Source organism: Nicotiana tabacum, chromosome 2 (genome assembly GCF_000715075.1).
Source record: "Nicotiana tabacum cultivar K326 chromosome 2, ASM71507v2, whole genome shotgun sequence".
Classification (NCBI taxonomy): domain Eukaryota; kingdom Viridiplantae; phylum Streptophyta; class Magnoliopsida; order Solanales; family Solanaceae; genus Nicotiana; species Nicotiana tabacum.
The window spans coordinates 452,882-477,229 of NC_134081.1; the positions used below are offsets into that span (position 1 = coordinate 452,882).

At 34.2% G+C, this 24,348-nt stretch overlaps 2 protein-coding genes across 4 annotated transcripts in view; one reads left to right on the forward strand and one right to left on the reverse strand.

The window, feature by feature from the left end:
* Positions 1-5,778: 5,778 nt before the first annotated feature.
* On the reverse strand, positions 5,779-18,505 carry LOC107763027 (CAAX prenyl protease 2). Of its 3 annotated transcripts, none has more exons than XM_016581435.2 (8): positions 18,144-18,505; positions 15,783-15,839; positions 15,427-15,639; positions 10,713-10,824; positions 10,069-10,137; positions 8,032-8,094; positions 7,534-7,611; positions 5,779-6,240 (listed from the first exon to the last, which is right to left on the reverse strand). In XM_016581435.2, exons 1-8 carry the CDS (start codon positions 18,417-18,419, stop codon positions 6,107-6,109), a joined length of 1,002 nt encoding a protein of 333 aa, XP_016436921.1. In that variant the 5' UTR covers positions 18,420-18,505; the 3' UTR covers positions 5,779-6,106. The 3 variants fall into 3 exon arrangements, with proteins under 3 accessions (XP_016436921.1, XP_075085858.1, XP_075085865.1); XM_075229757.1 differs by having other exon boundaries at positions 6,043-6,905; XM_075229764.1 differs by lacking the exons at positions 5,779-6,240; positions 7,534-7,611 and adding an exon at positions 7,744-7,934.
* Positions 18,506-19,273: 768 nt separating this feature from the next.
* LOC142173825 (uncharacterized) overlaps positions 19,274-24,348 on the forward strand; it is a 51,289-nt gene continuing 46,214 nt past the window's right edge. Inside the window, exons 1-2 of the mRNA XM_075239628.1 lie at positions 19,274-19,284; positions 19,809-19,882. Coding sequence (XP_075095729.1) covers positions 19,274-19,284; positions 19,809-19,882 — 85 coding nt within the window. The remainder of the gene's footprint in view (positions 19,285-19,808; positions 19,883-24,348) is intronic.

Sequence of the window (24,348 nt, forward strand, 5' to 3'; positions counted from 1 at the left end):
TTTAAAATTTTATTAGTACTCTTAGAGAATCCAAAAAACTACAAGAGGAAAGTGAAATAGATAAAGAAAGAAGCAAAGACCAAAGCTAGAGAAATAGTTGCTAATTGGTATGTCTGATATCCTCCATTCAACACAAATATATCATACTATTTATAGAAATCAAAACCCATAAGGTGCCATGTTGCCTCATGCTTCTTGTGATTACCCAAAAGGTCATCTTTAAATTTAATAATTAATTATGTGTTCTAAGACCTCGAAAAATACTATTTATCATTCCTCGACTTGCGTGCGCAGTCCATATAATTTTTCGAAAAGTTTTTATGTGAAAAATTGATTAAAATGTGAAATAGAGCCTTAAAAACTCAACTGAGTTGACTTTGGTCAACATTTTGAGCAAACGAACCTGGATCAGTATTTTGACAGTTCCGGTAAGTCCGTATCATAATTTGGGACTTGGGCGTATGCCCGAAATTTAATTCGGAGGTCCCTAACTCAAATTATCGCTATTTAACAGAAACTAAAAATTTAAAGGCTAAAGATTCCAAAGTTTGACCACTGATTTGACTTTTTGATATCGGGGTCGGAATCCAATTCCGATTCCGAAAATTTAAATAGCTCTGTTATGTCATTTATGACTTGTGTGCCAAATTTGAAGTCATTCCTGATTCATTTAACATGTTTCGGCACAAGTTTTGATAAATAAAAAAGTTTGAAACTCTTAAGTTCGAATCGAGGTGTGAATTGTAATTTCGATGTTATTTGATGTGATTTGAGACCCCGAGTAAATCCGTATTATGTTACGAGACTTGTTGGGATAATTGGACGAGGTCCCGATTGGCTCGGGTGAGTTTCGGACTTGTTTCAGATCATTTTTGCAAAAGCTACCAGTTCTCGTTCTGGTGTTTCGCACCTGCGACTTTTGGAGCGCAGGTGCGGCACCGCTTCTGTGGCTCGGCCTTCGCAAATGCGGAAGGCACCGCTTCTGCGGCTCCTTCATGTGCTTCTGCGCAACTGCAAATGCGGCTCAAGTTCCGTAGATACGGACACACGTTGGGCAAGCCATTTCGCAGATGCGAGATTTTTCTCGCAAATGCGAGCTTGCAGATGCGAAAATAAGTCCGCAGATGCGAAAATACTAGACAGAATGCTTAAAAATCGGGAGTTAGCCATTTGAGTCATTTTTGAGTTTTGAATCTCGGATTTAGGCGATTTCAAAGGGATTTTTTTACGACTTTGAACTGGGTAAGTATTCTATAACCAAAAGTGATTATATTTCATAAATCCAGGTCTATATTCATCATTTATTTCGGATGTAGATGGAAGAAATTCAAATTTTTGTAAAACTTTCCAAAAAACGAAAAAATTAAGATTTGAAGGTCTATTTGACATCGGAATTTGGTAATTTTTATATAGTTGGACTCATCTCGGAATGAGTGTTCGGATTTCGTATGTTTTTTCGAGATTCGAGACGTGGGCCCCACTATTAATTTTTGAGATGAATTTTGAATTTTAATCCGAAAAATTAGTAAATTCATATGGAATTAATTCCTACGATTTGTATTGAGTATATTAAATTATTTATGACTAGATTTGAGGATTTCGGACATGAATTCGCGAGGCAAAAGTTTATTGGATTCTTGAATTTGGTTGAAAAGCGAAGTAAGTGTTGTGGTTAACCTTGACTTGAGGGAGTTGGACTTATTTGTCTATTTGCTACGTGATTTAATGTGCGGATACAACGTATATGTGAGGTGACAAGTACTTATACGTTGTGGTTGAGTCAAAGCATGCGGGTGCAATTTGTTTATTGTGAATAATTACCTATTTAATTAAGATATTCATGCTTAAGTTTATTATTGATTATTTGATCATTATTCGTGAAATTATTATTCATTTAATTATTGTTGAATATTTTAGAAGGTGAAGTCGGTATTTTGGTATTGAATTGATTGATAAGTGTATATCCCCGCATTTAAATACTCTTCCGAATCAATATTATTATTTTCATGGTAAGGAAGAGTGTAAAAGCACGAAGGGTGATGCCGTACCATTTGCATTATTTATAATATCATTGTCATGGTAAGGAAGAATGTAAAAGCACGAAGGGTGTTGCCGTGCCATTTGTGAGTGTAAAAGCACGAAGGGTGATACCGTGTCATTTTCAGAGAGTGTAAAAGCACGAAGGGTGATTATCGGCTTACTTAGTTCTGTGATAGGCGTTATCATGACGTCTTGAGTTTTGGGTCGTGACAAAGGGGAGGTGAGAATTGGTGGTACTTACACTTTGTAATTACAAGGTTACTTTTTAATTTCCTTCTTTTTTGTTTTTTATTTTAATTTATTTTCTTTATAACTATTTATTTTCATTATTTTAATTTCTTTTTATTTTATTTTTACTTTTTAAATTTCTTCTTTAATTTTTAAATATATTTTTCTTTGTAAATTATTTTTCTTTTATTTCTCTACCATTACTTCTTGTGATTCCATGTAATTGCTCGTATATTTTACTTCTTATTTGTTTTATTTTCTTCATTGAGCGTAACTGCGTTATTATTCTAGTTTTTGAAACTACACCTCTTAATATTAGAAATAATGAGTCATTAACAAACTTGGCATATAATGAGTGATGTCATTAAAGTAGAATTTCGTTGTTGAATGAGATTATAAACTTATTATGCCTCATAATCTTAAGTTGTATTAGAACTTAGTTTTATTATGTTGGAATTTGACATATGTTAAACTATTTTTTATTTTTAGAATTTTAAAATTGTGTTATATTTATGGTTCCAATTTACTTGTTTTAGTAGTATTGGCTTGTTATTTCACATTGCATGTAGTTCAAATTTTAGTTAGAATTGATAGATTAGTTTTGTCAAACATTTGAATAATGTTATGACATTATATTTATAAATATTAATTTATTGTATCAAACATGCATTCCATGATGTTCTTACAAGATGTATATTTTTAGTTTCTATAATTAATTAAACTAAATATTATTAATTTAAAAAATATATATCAATTATTTTTTTAAAATATTAGTTATAAATATATGATTACTAATTAATGTATATTCAAAAAACATATGCATCTTAAATACCAAATCTAATATCATTTATACTTATAAAAACTTATTTATCGGCATATATTTATTATATTAACTTTTAAGTTATGAAAATTACTTCTTTAATCTAACTATGTAATTACATTTGTACAACCAAACAATACGCTTGTAATTACTCTATAATTAAGTTATGGCAAACAAACAGGTCATTGTAATTACTATATTGTATAATTACTAGGCTGTGTAATTACTACCCTAGTAATTACACCAATTTCAATTACCAAGTGGTTTTCTAAATAGGCCCTTAGTGTCCTACTTCTTTTTCATTTGTTTTTATCTGTAGTATTTGGCCCGCAAATACTAGTTAGGAGATATATACGTTTTTTTAGCGGAAGCGGATCTACAATAACCACAACTTGTGTCACCGATCGTCGAAAATTCTCACGAAACGATGAATTACCTTTGTCCACATCCTATTACCCCATCTCTTAGATGCAGGGAATCTAACCCTAGCCGTCATTTATTTTACATAGAAAATACTAGGATTTTGTTTTTCTTTAAACTTGTAATGGTGTATTTACAAGTTATAAGTAGAGTTTAGGAGAAGAACTTATTAATGGGCTATGAATAATCTAGGTAAAAATGACACAAGGTAGCCACTCTAAAGGGCTGCTATTTAAAACTTAGTCAATGCATCCTGAATTTCAGTTTTTGAGTTCAAATTTTCGGGATAAAAATATCCTTAATTGTCCTGAAGTTAAAAGTTTTAGTTTAAATTTCAGGACAAATGTATACTTTGTATATCAAGTATCACTTTAATTCAAAATGTATTTTTATGTATATAATTTTTGTATATTTATTTGTGAAGTGCCATCTTATTTTAAGATGTATTTTTAATGTATATTTCAAATATATTTTATATGTCAAGTGCCATTTTAATTCATGATGCATTTTTTATATATTTATTTTTTGTATATTTATATGCCATCTTAATTAAATTTAACATATATTTTTTTTATGTATATTTCACATGTCTAAGTGTCATCTTAATTGAAGATGTATTTTTTATGTATATTTTTTGTATATTTTATGTGTTAATTCAACATATATTTTTTATATATACATTTTGTATATTATTATCGAAGTAAGATCTTTATGTTAAGAAAGGAAGAAAGAAGGAAGAGAAAAACTTAAGAAAGATAATTAAAAAGAAAACGAATGGAACAAATTTAGATAATATATTGACTTCGGTAGAAGACAAAAGTAAGAACATGAACAAAAAGAAGAAAAGCTAATAGATAAAGAAAAAAAAGGCACGATTTTTGTACAAAGAATTATTGACTTTCCATTCAAATTGCTTATGTTTAAGGATTAATAATTAATATTCATATTTTAATGGAACTGTATGCTACAAATATAAATATTTTTCTGCCACAACTGAATATTGGATTTCATGCTAAGAATTTGTTATATTTCTTTAAAATGTGACAGTTATGTAAAGTTCCCTAATATTTTTTAACATTACCATTCAAAGTCGTTAAGATGGTTAAGTTGGACAATATATACAAATTTGTTGAACTATGACTAAGCGGAATAATTAAAATGAGACGTCATTTAAAAATAAAGAATTCGTAATTATAGTTAGGATAAGGTCAAGACCAATTAAGAGCCCGTTTGGCCATGAAAAATTTTACTTTTTTCGAAATCAATATTTGACCATAAAATTTCCATATTATACTTGAAGATGAATTTTTAAATTTTTCGAAAATTTGAAAAACTCCAAAAAGCTATTTTTCAAATTTCACTCTAATCACTCACAAAAATTCAAAAACAACCCAAAATTATATTCATGTCCAAACACAACTCTAATTTTCAAATATCATTTTCACTTAATAAAAAAATTCACTTTTTTCGGAATTTTACAATTCTCATGTCCAAACGCCCATAAGTTGGTGAAACTGTGATTAGTACATGTTAGTTGTTACACCCCAACTTTGAAGATGTGTAAAGTCCAGAAGCAAATAGTAATTAAATTTTGTAAAGTTGCGTCATCCAATCTTTTCTTTGCCCACCCCTTGTGTTTAACAAATTCTGCTCTCTTCCCACCCAAAAGTAAAAAACATTTATTCCTTCAATTTCAATTTATATGTTGCTCTGGCCATACTGGGGCGTTCTAAGATGTTTGACACTATTCCATTAGTTATATTTTCTACAGAATTTTTCAACTTTTAAGAATTCAAATATTAGAATGTTGAAAGTATCATGCCAACCAAAATGCATACAAGAAATTCTTGGTTCAGATATCATAAACTGATTACAAAATGAATCAACTTACATTCAAAAATAATAATAATATTAAAGATAGAAAAATATTTCTTTCTATGTTTTCATCTTTTAAAACTAATTCAAAATATTTAAAAACGTCCTACGAAAAGAAAATTCCGCTCTAGTCTGAAACAATAAAAGAATGATACTCCTATTCAATATTGATCAACATGAGTGCTAAAATTAACTTTTTTACAGTTTTCTTTCGTTTCAGTCTTTCTCGATAATTAAAACTCAGCATAAAGATATATGAAATAGGATTTTCGTGTAGATCTTCTGTAGTAACTACACAAAATTGAGGTTATAGTACTTAAATAACTGTCTTTTGAAATAACTTTTACCTTCTTTTAGCCAAGAAAGAAAAGAAGCAAAGGTATTTCAAGCAAATGTTTCAATAGTAAACTCATGATAAAGTTCCCTTCAGATTTTTCAGAAGACGTGACAATGATTGCTAAATAAAGGGTTAAAAAAAGGAAAATTAAATACAAATACAATGGAAAAGAAAAGAGCAGCCCGATGCACGAAACGTCTCGCATTCACGCAAGGTACAGGGTATTGCTTACCCTAACACAAGGTTAGTGCCCGATTCTACGGCTCGAACCTGTGACCTATAACGTCACGCTCCCCTTCACTAATTCAATCGAGAAGGAATAGAAATTTCCAAATTATTTGTGTTATTTTTTTACTCTCAGAGGAATTTTCTGGGAATTCAGAAAATTAGCTCCAACTACAATATCTATGCCAGCACATGCAATTATCTGTTATGGCATTGTACAAATGAGGAGTGGTTAGTGGAAAAAGAAGCCAGAGGAAACCTAGCAGCCCAGCTACAGATGCCACTGTTACCATCCCTAAGCCACCATAAAAGAGGAAACAAGAATTGTCATTAGTATTCTTAGGAAGAACATTCCTAAAGATCAAAACTCCCATACCTAGCAACAAATGAAGCTATTTAAGGAAAGTAGGCCAAAATGTAAAACTGGTGATCTGGTTGAGAGACTAATATGTAACTTCTACTTATTTTTATTCTTACTTATAACAATGGTGTTCAGACTAGTTTGGGATAAAAATAGCACGGGCTAGCCAGTTTACGGACTGATAATTCAAAAATAGTCAGCATTTGCAAAGTCATTGAAAAATAACCACTATTTTGCTGCAACACGAACCGGTCCAGCATAATATACTGGAGATTGGTGCACATGTGTATGAACTTAAACATGCTGGAACTCCAACACACGGAAAGTTCTAGCATAATATACTGGAGATTGGAGCACCTGTGTATGAACTTTCAGCATATTATGTTGAACCGGTATATTATACTGGAGTTCCAGTATATTATGCTGGAATATTTTCCGGATTTTGAACAGTGTTTTTGTTCAGATTTATCTTTACATGAAAAGTGGCTAAATTTCGATTACTTTTGAAACTGTGGCTATTTTTCAATTACCACTTGTAAATCTGGCTATTTTTGAATTTCTCCCCAGTTTGGGTGCACCTTGACAATTCCGCCGAGTACCTAATACCTCCCAACCAACACAAAAACCTGTTTAGGTTAGGTTGTGCAACAAAGATGCTTGATACCAAATGAATTTTAGGAATGAAGTGGCAGCTATGCATATTCATGCATTTAAGTTCTTGTTGACAATTATCCTTCTATCATTAGGTCACAATCTATTATATTTTCTTGAACACCAACTACTGTTGTGCCTCAATGCCGAGCAAGTTGGGGTAGACTATATGAATCCTCATAGTTCAATTTGCTCTATTTAAGCTCATTTAGTCCAACATTATATTCAATTGAAGCAGGCACAATATTTGTCAGGGTTTGTTGTTGTTTGTTGAAGCAGGCACAATATTTCTTCTAAAGAAAGATAAAATTGCTATATTTGTCTGATTGAGACCATATGCCTAATCATACAATCTCCTCTATTTTCCTAATTGAAAAGTTGTACTGTGGCCTTGCCAAACACGCTCGGAGAAAACAAAGGAACTGGAGCTAGTGGAACCCCAGAACTGATTGCTTTGTACTTCGACGTTTTTAACTTCTCATTCATTATATTTACACTTATCAAGCACAAGCACCTTCGGCCCTTCGCAATCGCTTTACAGACAGTTGAAATCAGCTAGTGAAAAGAATAACATACCTGTCCTCCGTGAAATTATTATAGGTATGCCCATATAGTTGCAAAAAATATGAGCAACTAGTGGAGCGGTAAGATGTCCTGTAGTTGATATAAGTATAGTGCATTAAACAAAAGCATCAATTGTTTAGAACATAATTAAAAAGATAGACCAACAAAAGAAAAGAGAGAAACATTAGCAAGGGCTGCCATTGTGACAAAAAAGAGCATTCACCTCCCATACTAACTCGATGCATTCAAACAAGGTACGTTAGAGATCCAAGTATGATGTGGAAAATACTTTAACAGGAAATAAACAGGAAAATATGTAAAACTAGAGTCTAAGGACTTTAATAAAGCAATTACCAAAAATCAGCAGCTCTTATCGGAAGAAAGATGAGCATTTCTTAGGGAAATTTTAGCCCCTAAAATTACAGATTTAAATGTAGTAACTCAAACATGAAATAAAAGAAGTGAGAAGATTCTCCATATGGATAAAGCATAGTGTAAGCATTTGCTAACCTGTCCGAACAAAGAGAAATGAAGCATATGATCCAAAGATGACCGTGTAGCCGAGCTGGAAGCCTGAAAACATAAAAGCCATGTCTGAATGCAAACTAAATATCACTTTGCCCTATGTGGTGAAAAGGCAAAACTTCTTAATCCATCCAAATACTAAGTCTAAGTTACACGGACTCTTCAAAATCCGTGTCGCACCCGTATCGGCACGACATGAGTGTGGGTGTGGGATCCACAACGGATTTGACCAACTTACCTAGGGTACTTTGACTACATATGTGTCCAAGAAGTATTGCTCATTTGGTTCGATTTTTGGTTTATGTCATATATTTGTATAGTTATATAAAGTATGAGAATACTTTGCTATAACGCAAGATATCTTATGAATAAAATATTAGGCGTTTATAAAGAATTAAAATTTATTAATTTTAGTTCAATAACTTTAATTAATCATAAAATATACTTTATATGTCGTAATATATATTTATTGGCCGTATCTCAACACTCGTATCTGCACTTGGATCCATATCCCCAACTCCTTAAATTTAAGTGATCAAGAATCCAACCTCTAGATCCACACCTGTATCGGATACCCGCACCGAGTCCAAGCAACATAGTCCAAATATATGGAGAAAGAAATATGTCGTGAACAGACGAGTTTTATTTTTCTGATGTAGTTTATTGATGTATGTGAGCTAAAGGCTGGAAAAGATTACATCCATAAAGTAGTAAGAACATCAGAGAGTGTAATGCACAGACAAAGTTTAGCAAGGTTTCACGCTCTAATAAATTTTCCACTGACATGTTGCACCAAAAACTAAGCATGCATATTCATTGGTATATGTAACAGGTGTTGATGTAGTGGAGAGTAGAAGGAAGAAGCGTTAAAGGCAAGGTATGGGATTTTTTGGGGTGAACGGATCCATATTTAGGCTATGTTTATTATGTAATGCGTGTTAACGTGGTGGAAAGTAGATTGGTTGCTGCGGGGATTATAGGAGGTCGGGTCAGTTTGTGTATGCCAAGAGAGAGGTTATCAGGGTTAGTGGTTTTGTTATAAAGGCCCAACGGTGCCTAAAATTATTAGAACTTGAAGGGGGGTTAAAAGGGAGAGTTGCGCTCTGCAGGTTCAGTGGGCTACGAATCACAAGCCTAGATCCAATAGAGTTGGCGAGTTCCACGGAAGGGCATTCCTATAAGAAAAACTCCTCATAATCCAACATATCCAAATAAAAGTTGACTTGTTGATGAATAAGCGACGGTTTTCGCTTCATCAGCACCAACAGTCACATCAGTAGCCCTTTCCTTGGCTTCAAATGACTTGTGACCAATGGTGAAGAAGGTATTTCGCATAGGATGGGTAACTAAGTTTTATGTTGATCACCTATAAAAATGATACACTGAAGAGTGAAGACTAAGAAGAGATGGACAGAAAGAGTAATGAGTGGCGGGAAAGAGAGAAGAAAGATTCCGCAACGAGAAGAGAATAATTCGGAGACGGGAAGGAGAGCATGATTTGGAATCGCCGGGAGTTAAAGAGAAGACGGAGCTCTAGCATTTTCAAATGATTCTTCCAAAATTTGAACTATCTTCCCGGTGAACTGACAGCTCTATTCACACTCAAATTTTGATGCAATTGATCTTATTTTAATATATTCAGTTCTTTTGGAGTACCATGTATGCGTGCAAGCTGAATATCATTTTGCCCCACGCCATGTGATAATATGCAAAATTGCTTAAGCCGTCCCAATATATGGGGAAAGAATGACGTAGTGAACTGACAGTCTTTATCCATGCTCAAGATTTGATGCAGTTGTTCCTATTAAAATGTTCTGCTTTTCAATGAGTGTCTAACTTTAAAAGAAACTCAAACTTAAATCACATGACACTAATCCCAATAAAGCATCATAATGGTTCATTCATACGAGACACGAATGTGATGATCTATCTCACCCAACCAGTTCACACGAAGATCTTCTTCTTCTTTGAGATCTTAAACTTCTGATATGCAAACATTTAACATAGAGACAAAGATCATACCTACAACCGCAAAAGCTTTGGGCCAGCTGCCGCTTCGTTGAGCATATTCTAACAAATGATTTAAATGAGCTGCAAGCAGATAACACAAATAGTTGCGCCTGATGAGGAAATGAAAAACAATCCATAGTTTCAACCAAAGTAGCATACTTTCATCTTTAAGACCAAAAGTTAGCAAATATAAAACAATGGATAACTTCTCCTCTTTATTTATTTTTCAAATACCTCTTTCATGTGAAAATATTTGCCATTTTTCAAACATTATTGCTAACAATGTAATGTCCTTATTTTTATGAAAATATTTGCCATTCTCTATGTTGAAAAGTGTCTGTGTCGTTGCATTGTCTCCATGCTTAGATTGTGTTTATTCTAATTATATCATGCCATGCAAGAGTGAGCCAATTAGACACTATTGAGATCAGAACACAGGAGAATAACAACTACAATGCGAAATTTTTAGTTTCTTTCTTAGTAGGAAATATGATTATAAGAAAGAAAAGAAATTGACAAGACATATGGTATTACCAAGAAAATTCAGTATCACTTCCGAGAATACATATACCTTACTCTTAAACCCTAATAATATATGCAAGTATTGCCTCTTGTTTCTTGAAAGTTTTATCTGAAAATGAAATCCTTGTACTTACCTAAACTGAAAAATATAGGACAAAGAAACACCACTGTATAGGTGCTGAATCCTCCACAAAGAAGCAAAGGTATCATACACGCTCTAAATACCAGCTCTTCTGTAAGTGGGGCCTGTTAAAAAAGAAAATTGTCCAAACAAGAATTAAGTTCACAATATATTTTCACGTTTACAAATTGTAGAGTGAGATTTTGCTTCGACATGAAAAACAAAGAAAATGCACACCATGTGATTTTTTTTCTTGAAAGAAAGATAAGGAAAAGTACACACCATGTATCAATAACTTCAAAAAGATATTCACATGCTAGAAGAACTTTCTCACAACATGTTGGAGTATTTGGTTGCACCTAAGGAATGGAAATCTTCTAAGATTAATGGTTAAGGATCACTTTCCGCAATTCATGGTGGCTTTGAGAGGATATATAAGCTATTTTAGAAAAGACTAAATACCATCACAAATCTTAATGTTTAAAATTGGTCTAACTCTTATAAAGTATCTTGTTTTATCCTGCAGCACCACTTATTCTTTTTGTCCTACAATAAAAACAGGTCATCTTTAATCTATTTTGTTTATGCGACAGGAGAATCTGCAAGATGACATTAAAGGAGTTTGATACCAAACATCTTGGGCTGCACGTCAAGCACATCCCTTTTGAAAGGACGGGAAAAGAGTGCATTCAGAAAACACGTATTTAGTTTATTTGAAGATTATATTGAGAAAAGGACACAGCAAAGGAAGCTCTTCAGAGAGATCCTTAGGTATCTCCAACTCTGACATCAAGGTCAATGGCTTAAGGTAGGGGTGGCAAAACTAACCCAAACCCATTTGACCCGCCCAATCCGCCCAAGCTTTAATGGGTTTGGGCTAGAATGATTTTACAAATGGGCTGTTTTGGGCTAGCCCAAGTTAACCCATCAAAAATCATCGGCCAAATACATAGTCAGCCCTTTAAAGTTGTCACTATTTTTCATTTGAACACTTAAACTGAACCTACTACCTATTGGATACTCAAACTAGTGGCGAAGTGTACCTATTGAACACTTAATGCAAACGTGGCATAATTAGTGAATCTCACCAAGAGTTGCGCGCGTGAAGCCTTTAATAACTGAAGTAAAGTTTTTTTACTTTTTTATTCAAATACTTGTTTTCTCCTACTTTCTCCTTCATCTTCCTCCTAATAATTCTGGTTTTTGTACAGATTCACTTCAAAGATACAACATTAAAATTACAAAATCAGATTTTTACTAAGCACTAGAATATAAGGTTTTCTAACCCCTTCGCAGGTACTCTATTTCTTCCGAAGAGGGGAGCGGGATCGTGGTGATCGGGAAATCCGTCATCAATGTGATGACCCAGAAATTGCACCGTTGTTTCTCTCTTGATATTCTTCGAACATGCCAAAACACATATATTGGAACTATTAATTTTCTGCAATCTGCATATATTGCAGTTATGTCGTGAGTGGGGGTAGTGGACTTTCTGGGTGTTGTTGATTCCTTATTATCCTCATCCTGACTGGAAGATCCAAAGCAACAACTTGGTGATTGATTTTGTGTTCTTTTTAAGTGTGATTGTAGTGTGCTGTCTTTTTTTAATTTTTAGTTTAAATTTCAATGAAGTTAGTGATTTTCTATGGTGATTATTGTTGGTGCGGTGACTGAAGATGAACAAGCAGGTGATGAGGAAAATAAGAGAAAGAGGAAGGTGGTGGGTCTGGTCTGAAGAGGCAATGTGTATTTTTTTTAGTGATGTGGTTTTCTTTTATCGGTTACATTGCCATGTAAGCAGCCCTTGAATTCACATGCTTGTTTTTTTGTGGGTATGAGTTTTTTTGTGTTCAATAGTACACTTCGCCAATAGTTTGAGTGTCCAATAGGTAATAGGTTCAGTTTAAGTGTCTAAATGGAAAATAGTGACAACTTTAAAGGGTTGTTTATGTATTTGGCCAAAATCATCCGTTCAAATGGACTCATGATGATGTCCAACCTTGACCCATGGATATGCTCAATCTTAGAGTTCTACCTTGACCTATGTTCTGGAAATATTTTCTAATTTTTCCATGTTTGGTTGATATCTTCAGAAAGAAAGTACTCATGTTGTGAAAAAGAAAATACTTTTTCTACATCATGAAAAAAAAATTAGTCTTTTTGTTGAAACAAAAGAAAATACTTTTTCTACAACATGAAAAGAAAGTACTCATTTTATGAAATTTTTTTTTACTTTTTCTACGTCATGAAAAGAAAGTACTCTTTTTGTTGAAACAAAAGAAAATACTTTTTTTACAACATGAAAAGAAAGTACTCACTTTATGAAAAAAAAAATATTTTTTCTATATCATGAAAAAAAAGTACTTATTTTATTGAAATGAACGAAAAGAAGTTGAAACAAAAGAAAATACTTTTTCTACAGCATGAAAAAAAAGTACTCATTTTATGAAAAAGAAAATACTTTTTCTATATCATGAAAAAAAAGTACTTATTTTATTGAAATGAACGAAAATACTTTTTCTACATCATAAAAAGAAAAGTTTTATTTTGTTGAAATGAAAAAGAAAGTACTCTATCTACAACATTAAAAGAAAATACTATTGTGAAAAAGAAAATACTTTTTCTATATCACGAAAAGAAAGCACTCTTTTTGTTGAAACAAAAAAAAAAAATACTTTTTCTACAACATGAAAAGAAAGTACTCATTTTGTGAAAAAGAAAATATATTTTCTACGTCATGAAAAAAACGTACTTATTTTATTGAAATGAAAGAACTTTCTACATTATAAAAAGAAAATATTCATTTTGTTGAATGAAAAAGAAAATACTATATCTACGATATAGTATTTTAATTAATAACTCTAAATAATATTTCTATTTAGGGTGGGGGTGGGGGTTGGAGTGGTGGGAGGTGGGTTGGGGTGGGTGGGAAGGTCTAATTTTACTACTTTTTTATTATTTTGATCTTTGTTAGTAACTATCAAATAAAATTCTAAATCCAAATTGAGGAAAGAAATCATTTGGCATGAATTGACATTTATTCCAAAACATAAGTTAATTTTTATATATGCTTGTTTGAAAGGTTGAGAATATTGCAAAGATTTGGGTCAATCTGGGCGGGTTGGGTTACAACCCATTGTTTACCCCATCTTGACCCAGCCTATCTGCCCATCTTAACCTAAGTGAACTTTGAGCAGGGTTGGACAATGACCCATTTAATGAGACAGACCATCTTGACCAGCCCAAATGAGGCAGTGCAAAGTCAATGGCTTAAGGGCTTTAGTGTAGGCAACAGAAATTGAGATATAGTCACTGTATCACACCTCCTATATGCTGATGTGGCACAGAAAGTTTTGAGAAAAGGCTGGATACTTAGCAAAAACAATATTTGTCAACGGGAGGCAGGTTGACATTAATCAACAGCGTACTGGAGGAGCTGCACAGTATTCCCACCTACTTCATGTCACTTCACCATTCTCAGCAAAGTCCTCAAGCGGCAAGACGGAATCAGGAAAAATTTCCTATGGGAAGGGAAATAGCTCGCAGCATAAATACTATCTGCTAAAATAGGAGAGAGTTGTGTTGCCAAAACTAAAATGTGGTCTAGGAGTTAGGAATCTGGCTAGGCAACTCTCCCTTGAAAACCACTTCCCCAGATTTGGCAATCAGTGCTAGCTTGCATTTTTTGGTGTATCTGGACAGAGAGAAACAGTAGATGTCTTTATGGAAGTTCAACTCCTAATCACTCTCTAAATAATAGGTGTCTCTTAAACCTTTTTTGCCGGAGCAATTCACAAAATGTACATAATATTGGACAACTCCTTGATTTTGTCGCTCCTTATAGTATGTTTATCTACACTCTTGCAATGGAGCTCACCTTTTTCTAACTACTGCATCCGCTAATGAAATCCCCTAACTTCATAAAAAGAATAACTAAAATGGGGTTGATGGAGTACGTAATATTTGCTTCAAAGAGATTATATAAAGAAGACTTGATCTTTAGCCCCATCCCATCCCCACTCTAAGTTGCTCAGACTCGGGTGCGGGTGTCGTAGGATACGAGTGCAGATCTTTATGGTCGAATCCTTCATGATCTAAATTTTAAGATTCGGGAGTACGGATCCAAGTACGAATAACGGGTGCGGGATTCGTTTAAAAAAAACTCAAATATTAATCAAGAGGAGAATCCCGAAAGAAGATAAAAGCGAAAAGGATTGACATAGAAATTTCTATATACAAGGTATTCTATTTTCTTCAATTTCACCTGGCTTTTGTTTTGATTTCATAAATCATTGTATCTGTCCCGAATTTCTCTTTTTGGTCAAAGTACCCAAGATCGGTTGACTTCGGTACGGATCCCACACCCACATCGTGTCGACACAGGTACGGTACCAAAAGTGAAGAGTCCGAGCAACTTAGCCCCCACCACCCCGAAAACAAAAAGAAACAGAAGACTCAATATATTCTCGTTTGATGTTACCATACACTCTAACATAAGAAAATGCATCTATATATATATACCAAATATGCAGGGAGTTGGTGGTACAAAAGCTACTAGAAAACTAAGCTAGTAAGAATAGAAGTTTGAGGGTACAATTATTATTGATCTCACGACCATGAAATAGAAGGACTAGAGTAAATCTAAATCCTGAAACGAAAATCAGATAGGCAACTGCATTTACATAGAGAACAGAGAACGTAACAAGCTTAACATTAAAGTTACTGACCACAAGATAATTGCGCCATGCTGAAATATCGGAAGCCAGTGAAAAGGTCGATTCAATAAATTCATAGACAACATTTTTAATACTGTCAAGTGACAGGCTTCTTCCATTTTCCCTATCTTCTTGGCCAGAGTCTAGCAACAATAACAGCTTGAGGATCAAGGTGCCAGCGTACATTAAGGAAGTCAATGTCAGAGGAAAGACGACAGCTTGCCACTGTTTTAAACATAAAATTGCATTTCAGCAATCAGTCACCCTTTCTGAATCTGCGAATCATAAAAGAACAGAACTTGATAACAAACACATGCACAGCATTGTCTCAGGCAAAATAATTTATCCAGTGAAGATGTGATACTTACCATATGATCCAATCTGATGCCATAAACACTGAAAAGGTGAGATTTGCCCCACTGAATCTGAAAGATCCGAAAAAAGAGAATAAAAGAATAAGTTGCAGGCAAAAGAAGCTTTGCATAAAAGTTTAGACACCAACGATTTGTTCATGGATGAACGGACTCAGATTATGTAAAGCCAAGGTAAGTCCTGGCTTCCAGCAAAATCTAAGTATCTAGTATAAGAGCTACATAAGAGATAACACATATCCTAACTGAGAATTAGAATGTAAATATACACAAGCAGACAGAAAAACTCACAGATATACAAAGAGGTTCCTTTTGAAACCTCTGCTTAATATGGACAATATGGAAGGAGAAATTCCAAATGTTGGGAAGGAAAAGTAGTTGCATTTCATTGTAGAAGATATTCCGAATAGTTGTCGGAGCACTCTCCCTTCTTTTTTTCCTAATTAAACCTCACCTTTCGTTCTTTTTAGTCTGTGGATTATTACCCATATACGTGACATTAGTTGTCAACGCTTTGTAGCATGTGAGTCATCACCCTAGATGAACATACTTGTCCTCTGGGACAAAAAATATGAAGGTACAGTGATATATTGACAAGAACACTATGAGGACTTAATACTAAGATGAAGTGATATATCAACAAGGACATTATGAAGACTTAATGTATACGACAATTGTGAACAAAAAAAGATGTAGAATTTAAAATCGAGCTTCTGTTAACTCGGATTAAGAAGCTTCTTTCCTCACTTGTTTAGCCTATATAGAATAGAAGTTACAGAAAAACATTCTGATGCAAAATGGCCGTTCCACTTAGTATAATGTTCCTATCTCTTATAAAAGTTGGGAACTTAGAGTAAAATGTTTTCTATGGAAAAGATTTTCTGCAAAAATGTTTTCCCTTAGAAAATCATTTTCTTGATCATATTACCCTTTTGGGTGTGTATAGGGTAGCAGAGTTACGGTAATTGTACAAGGTGTAGGATAGGGTATGAGAATAATGTTTAGATGATTTTATTAGTAAATGCTAACAACAATGCCTAAGAGTTGATTGAAAGAGAATAGGAGTGAAGTCAGTTTTCCATTTTAGTAGAAAATATTTTACAGTGAAGGCCTTTTCCAGATTACAAAGTATCCAAACACTGGAAATTCTATCATACGAAACACACTAAATTGCTGATATAGGTCAGGATGAGGGATCATGGTACATTTAGGGGTCGCTTGGTTTATTTTATTGGAATGATTAATCCCAACATAACATCTTAATACAACGTTTAGTTGGTCTCATAAAAAATAAAAAAAATTACCGCACAACAATCACTCCATTATTAATTATCGCATAAAGGATCCCTGCATTATAATCCTCGCATAACTAACATGTGAACCAAACTACCCCATAAGTTAACTAAACTCATCATCCTTCTCATCCAAGATTATCTGTCCTTGGCATTAATTCCTCAAAATTAACAGACCATGTGAATTGAAAACTCTGATTCAACGTAACATAGCAGCACAGACAATCATATTCTTGAATAAACATAATGAGCCATTTAGCAGGGAAAAAAGAACTATTTATTTTAAAATAAAAGACTAGAAAAGAATGACACTATTTCCTTATTAGCCAGTTCCAACGGGAACAAACACCTTTCTGATTTTGAAAACAATTTACCCTTGAATTTCCTGTTTTACCTTTACAGACAAGTTCTTATAGTCACACTTAAGGTATACTCTAACTTTTCAAAAGTTTTAAAGCCACAGAAATGTTGTATTCCCTCTGTCTCAATTTATGTCACAGTCTTCGTTTCTCGAGATTAAAACTATGTGAACTTTGACGAACATTTTAAGATCTACTTTTCATTACATTGACACTAGAAGAATTACAACTTATAGTATTTTTCGTATAGTTGTTAAATATTAAATTTTAGTTTTAAACTATTAAGTTGATTTAATTCAATTTAGCTTCAAAAGGGGAGCCTTGGCGTAACTGTTAAAGTTGTTGCCATGCGGGTTCGAGTCGTAGAAACAGCCTCTTGCAGAAATGCAGGTAAGTTTACGTACAATAGACCCTTGTGGTCTGGCCCTTCCCGAATTCCGCGCATAGCAAGAACTTAGTGCATCGGGCTGCCCATTTTTTAAATTCAATTTAGCTTCAACAATTAGTCAAATTAATTTTAAAAAGCTAAAAGTCACATAATTTAGAACGAAAAGAGTGTAGCATATTTAAGACCACCAGTTCTACAAGTCTTTTCATTTCTTTTTTAAACTGCTTGTCCGGTCAAATTATGTCATATAAATGGAATCAGAATATCTAAGTCAAATATTAAGAAAGCAGAAAATAGTATCTGAAAAAGAAAATCTTACAGGGAGGATAAGAGAGCAGGCAATGAGCGAGAAAACAGAGGAAATGGCGGCGCATATGAACCGTCGGATCATGTATGATTGAAACGAATCCGGCGGTTGTAAACGGAGAATCAACGTCGGAGAATACAAGATTGCAACATAGAAAATTGCCAACGCAGTACACGTAATCACCGCCAATGATTTCGACATCTCACTGCCGCCGCCGCCGTCGCTGACGGCGTCGCCGGTGAATGCTGCTTCCATCGGATTTTCAGACGGATTTATTAGCAAATACATTATAAATAGTACATAAATTACAACAACACACAGATTCCTTAAAACAACCTCTGTAACTGTAAGTATTTAGTTTGCTTTAATAGAAGATATTGGTATCTATTTGACTTTTGAGTTTTCATGTTCTGCGGCGTACTTCGCATGGGCAATTTCGTCATTTTGGAATTCTCAAAATCAGTTTTTATTAAATTTCATAATGGGACCATTGAGCTTTGATTTGTGTAATTTGGTGTGTGAAGATTTCGATACTTTAATTTTGCCCCTATAGATTTGACAAAAACAAAGAAGCACATCTCGATATATTGCTCTTTGCATCTTGTACAATATTTTTTTTATTACTAATTGTTTTAAAATATTTGACAATTACTTATGTAGTATACAGTATATTTTATTTTAAAAATATTCTTATAATCAGTATTTTGATATGTGCATATGTTAATAATTTGATGGTTAAAGTTATGCTAATCTGTTACTTTACTTTACTAGAACAATTAATACTAAGATTAAAGTTGGAACTAAAAAATAATTAATCGATCTCTTGATTTTTTGAAATGACAAGTATTCGGGGAACCATAATTTTTAATGTACATGACAACTAAAAATGGGAAAAAAGGGAGTACATGCGATTTACCAAAAGTAAAAAGTAGAATTAAAGAAGTGTGAAAATATTCGTATAATTATGACAGCCTTAAACAACCATTAGCTTCAAATCAATAGCAAATGATATCCGTAATTTGGAAGCACTTTATAAACAGATGTAATCTAGGTGATTTAATTAACTTGTAATTACACAAGGATATTTTTGTGCCAGATGTACATTTCCATTATCTTAATCTCTAAGTGTGAATATTAATAAGATGAGTAAAAGGTAGGAAATAGACGAACTCTATTTAAAACTTTAAATTGAAATCAAATAAAGGTAGGTCGTCGAACCAACATGCGACTTACTATGACTTGTAGCTCACGCGCTCTTTTCTTTTATAAAATAAATTTTCGGTTCCGATGTAATAGCTTTATTGTTTGAAATTGGTTCCTATAATTTTTATTTAACCTTATTAAGTATTGTTTGGTTAGATTTAGAATGTTTGGAGGTCACGAGTAGAGGAAAAAGAGCATATTGGGAGGTTGAAGCCTATCTCGGATAAGGTAAGAAGCTTGGCTAATTTTGATTTGAAGAAATCTTTCATAAAATGATCTTATATGCAAAGTACAACATGTTTGGGGGCGACACATATGCGAGGCGACGAGCATATATGCAGGCGTTAATGTTATATCATGTTTGGGGTAGAATTTAGGCTTCTTTATATTTTGTTTGGAGATATATTTCTTCTTGTCTATGCCTTATTTGCTTATATGACTACTTTTTTTTTTCTTTGATTCCCTTTGTTGCAGACTTGCAGCTATTGCTCCTTTGATAATTCGAACCCACAATCTTGATATTGTAGGTGGGGGTGCTGACCATCGGAGTAATCCACTCTTGTCATGAAGAGATATTTAAGAAATTTAATCATCCTAAATATTATCTCTAGGATTTTGATGTGTTATTTTGACATGAAGGGGTATTTGGTATATTAGATTATACATTGTAGCCGTAGTCATACTTGTACATATGCATACGTCTCTATTTGAAGCAATTTATAAACAGATATCATCTAGGTGATTCGATTAACTTGTAATTACACAAGGATATCTTTTGTGCCAGATGTACATTTCCATTATCTTAATATCAAGTGTGAAAATTAACATAACAAGATTAGTAAAAGGTAGGAAACAGCTTACCTCTATTTAAAACTTGGAATTGAAATAAAAAAGAGGTAGGTCGCCAAAACATTAGGCGGTTGGCATTTTGAATAATTAGTCATGTGAAGGAAAAATGACACTGTATAGTCGCTATTGAAATAATAACCGAAAATATATATATAAAAAATATATAATTTTATACATTTTTCGGCTATCAAATGTAAATAATTTCTGACGCGGGTTAAAAACGATAATACCCCTTATAGTAGCCCAAACCATTTATTTTTAGTGAAATCCACATTGTATAGTCAGTGTATACTTTTAGCAAGGGGAGGTAATTGTTTTTGTCTCACCGACCAAATGTGTTAAAACCTCTTATTTGTGTAATTTGGTGTTTGAAGATTTCGATACTTTAATTTTGCCCCTATAGATTTGACAAAAACAAAGAAGCACATCTCGATATATTGCTCTTTGCATCTTGTACAACATTTTCTATTATTACTAATTGTTTTAAAATATTTGACAATTACAGTACTTATGTAGTATACAGTATATTTTATTTTAAAAATATTCTTAGAATCAGTATTTTGATATGTGCATATGTTAAGAATTTGATGTTTAAAGTTATGCTAATCTGTTACTTTACTTTACTAGAATAATTAATACTAACATTAAAGTTGGAACTAAAAAATAATTAATCATCTCTTGATTTTTTGAAATGACAAGTATTCGGGGAACCATAATTTTTAATGTACATAACAATTAAATTAAATGGGAACAAAGGGAGTACATGCGATTTACCAAAAGTAAAAAGTAAAATTAAAGAAGAGTGAAAATATTCATATAATTATGACAGCCTTAAATGACCATTAACTTCAAATCAATAGCAAATGATATGCGTAATTTGAAAGCACTTTATAAACAGATGTAATCTAGGTGATTTAAATAACTTGTAATTACACAAGGATATTTTTGTGCCAGATGTACAATTCCATTATCTTAATCTCTAAGTGTGAATATTAATAAGATGAGTAAAAAGGGTAGGAAATAAACGAACTCTATTTAAAACATTAAATTGAAATCAGACAAAGTTAGGCCGCAGAAACTTACTATGACTTGCAGCTCACACGCTCTTTTCTTTTATAAAACAAAATTTCGGTTCCGATATAATAGCTTTATTGTTTGAAACTGGCCGGTCGTTTTGAGTATTATAACCCTGTTTCCTCATTTACTGCTCAATTTATACTTTATATTTATTTATGACTTACCGGATTAGTTGGTTCGGGTCCGAAAGAAATTCGGAGTGAAATGAGACACTAAGTTTCATAATTTGAAAATTTAAGTTAGAAAAGTCGACTGTCATTTGTGACGTGTGTGCAAAATTTGAGGTCATTCGGACGTAGTTTGGTTGGTTTCGGCATCGGTTGTCGAATTTATAAGTTTAGAAGTTCTTAGACTTGAATCCGAGGGTAATTTTGTGTTTTGATGTTATTTTGAGTGATTCGAAGGTTCGACTAAGTTCGTATGGTGTTTTAGGATTGGTTGGTATGTTTGGTTCAGGTCCCGGGGGTCTCGGGTGTGTTTCAGGGTGAGTTTTGAGCGAGTCCGGGCATTTTCGAAACTCGGGTATGGTTCTGGCGCTTGGAATTTAGCGGACCGCGAAGTGGGAGTTCAGAGGGTGCACTATATTAACGAGGTTTAGGGTATTATTTCACATTTTGGACCTAGGGAGCTCGGTTTGTGGCGATATTTCGTGGGTTTTTCAAGAAATTCATCGGGGTAAGTGATTCTAACTCGAATTTGGTTAATATACATTGTGAGAAAGCACGGGAGAAAATATATTATTGATATTAGATGATAAATACAATACAAGAGGTCCCTATTTATAGCTATACACTACAAGGAGATATTACTCCTCTTCCAATGTGGGACAAGACTACACTATACATATCTGTAAACTAACACTCCCCCTCAAGCCGGTGCATACACATCATATGTACCGAGCTTGTTACACATGTAACTAATACGATAACCAGTAAGAGACTTAGTGAAAATATCTGTTAGTTGATCATTCGACTTTACAAACTTTGTAACAATATATCCTGAAAGTATTTTTTCTCTGATAAAGTGACAGTCGATCTCAATGTGTTTGGTTCTCTCATGGAACACCAGATTTGACGCAATATAAAGAGCAGCTTGGTTATCACACACTAGTTCCATCTTGCTGATTTTCTCCGAACTTTAACTCCTTGAGCAACTGCTTGACCCAAACTAACTCACACGTCGCCATAGCCATGGCCCGATATTCGGATTCGACGCTAGATCGAGCAACTACATTCTGTTTCTTGCTCTTCCACGAGACAAAATTACCTCCTACTAGAACATAATATCCAGATGTAGAACGTCTATCAAAAGGTGATCCTGCCCAATCAGCATCTGTGTACCCAACAATCTGCTCGTGGCCTCGATCCTCGAATAGTAATCCTTTGCCTGGAGCTGACTTTATATACCGAAGAATGCGAACAACTGCATCTCAGTGACTATCACAGGGAGAATCCATAAACTGACTTACAACACTCACCGGAAAAGAAATGCCAGGTCTAGTTACTGTAAGGTAATTCAATTTGCCAACCAACCTCCTATATCTCGTAGGGTCTCTAAGAGGCTCCCCCTGTCCAGGCAGAAGCTTAGCATTCAGATCCATAGGAGAGACAATAGGTCTGCAACCCATCATTCCAGTCTCCTCAAGAATGTCTAAGGCATATTTCCGCTGTGAAATAACAATACCTGAGCTAGACTGAGCGACCTCAATACCTAGAAAATACTTCAATCTGCCCAGATCCTTAGTCTGGAAGTGCTGAAAGAGATGTTGCTTAAGATTAGTAGTACCGTCCTGATCATTACCAGTAATAACAATATCATCAACATAAATCACTAGATAAATATACAGATTAGGAGCAGAATGCCGATAAAACACAGAGTGATCAGCCTCACTACGAGTCATGCTGAACTCCTGAATAATTGTGCTGAACTTACCAAACCAAGCTCGAGGGGACTGTTTCAAACCATATAGTGACCTGCGCAATCTGCACACACAACCATTAAACTCCCCCTGAGCAACAAAATCAGGTGGTTGCTCCATATAAATTTCTTCCTCAAGATCACCGTGGAGAAAAGCATTTTTAATGTCTAACTGATAAAAAGGCCAATGACGTACAACAGCCATGGACAAAAAGAGACGAACAGATGCTACTTTAGCCACGGGAGAGAAAGTATCAGTATAATCAAGCCCAAAAATCTGAGTATATCCTTTTGCAACAAGACGAGCCTTAAGCCGATCAACCTGGCCATCCGGGCCGACTTTGACTGCATAAACCCAATGACAACCAACATTAGACTTACCTGCAGGAATAGGAATAAGCTCCCAAGTGTCACTCGCATGTAAAGCAGACATCTCGTCAATCATAGCATGTCGCCATCCTGGATGAGATAGTGCCTCGCCTGTAGACTTAGGGATAGAAACAGTGGACAAAAAAGATATAAAAGTATAATGAGGTGACGACAGACGATGATAACTTAAACCGACATAGTGGGGATTAGGATTAAGTGTGGATCGTACACCTTTGCGGAGTGAAATTGGTTGACTAAGAGGAGACAAGTCCGCAGTAGGTGCAGAATCTGATGCGGGGTGTGTATCACCTGGGCCTGATGCTAGATGTGGACGACGATGATAAGTCAATAGTGGTGGAGCTACAAAAGGTTGAACTGGATTATGTGGAGGAACTGGAGCTATAGGTGGTGGAACTACAACCGGAGCTGTAGGTAGTGGAACTGGAGCTATAGGTGGTAGAGCTACAACTGGAGCTATAGGTGGTGGAGCTACAACTGGAGCTGTAGGTGATGGAGCTGGAGTGACTGAATCTCCAAAACATGAAACTGGTAGTACCTCAGAAATATCTAAGTGATGACCTGAACCTGTAAAGTATGATTGGGTTTCAAAGAAGGTAATATCAGCGGACATAAGGTACCACTGGAGGTCAGAGAGTAGCATCGATACCCCTTTTGTGTTTTCGAGAAACCCAGAAATATGCACTTAAGAGCACGAGGAGCTAACTTATCTGTTCGTGGAGTAAGGTTATGGACAAAACAAGTGCTTCCAAAGATACGGGGTGGAAGAGAGAACAAAGGTAAG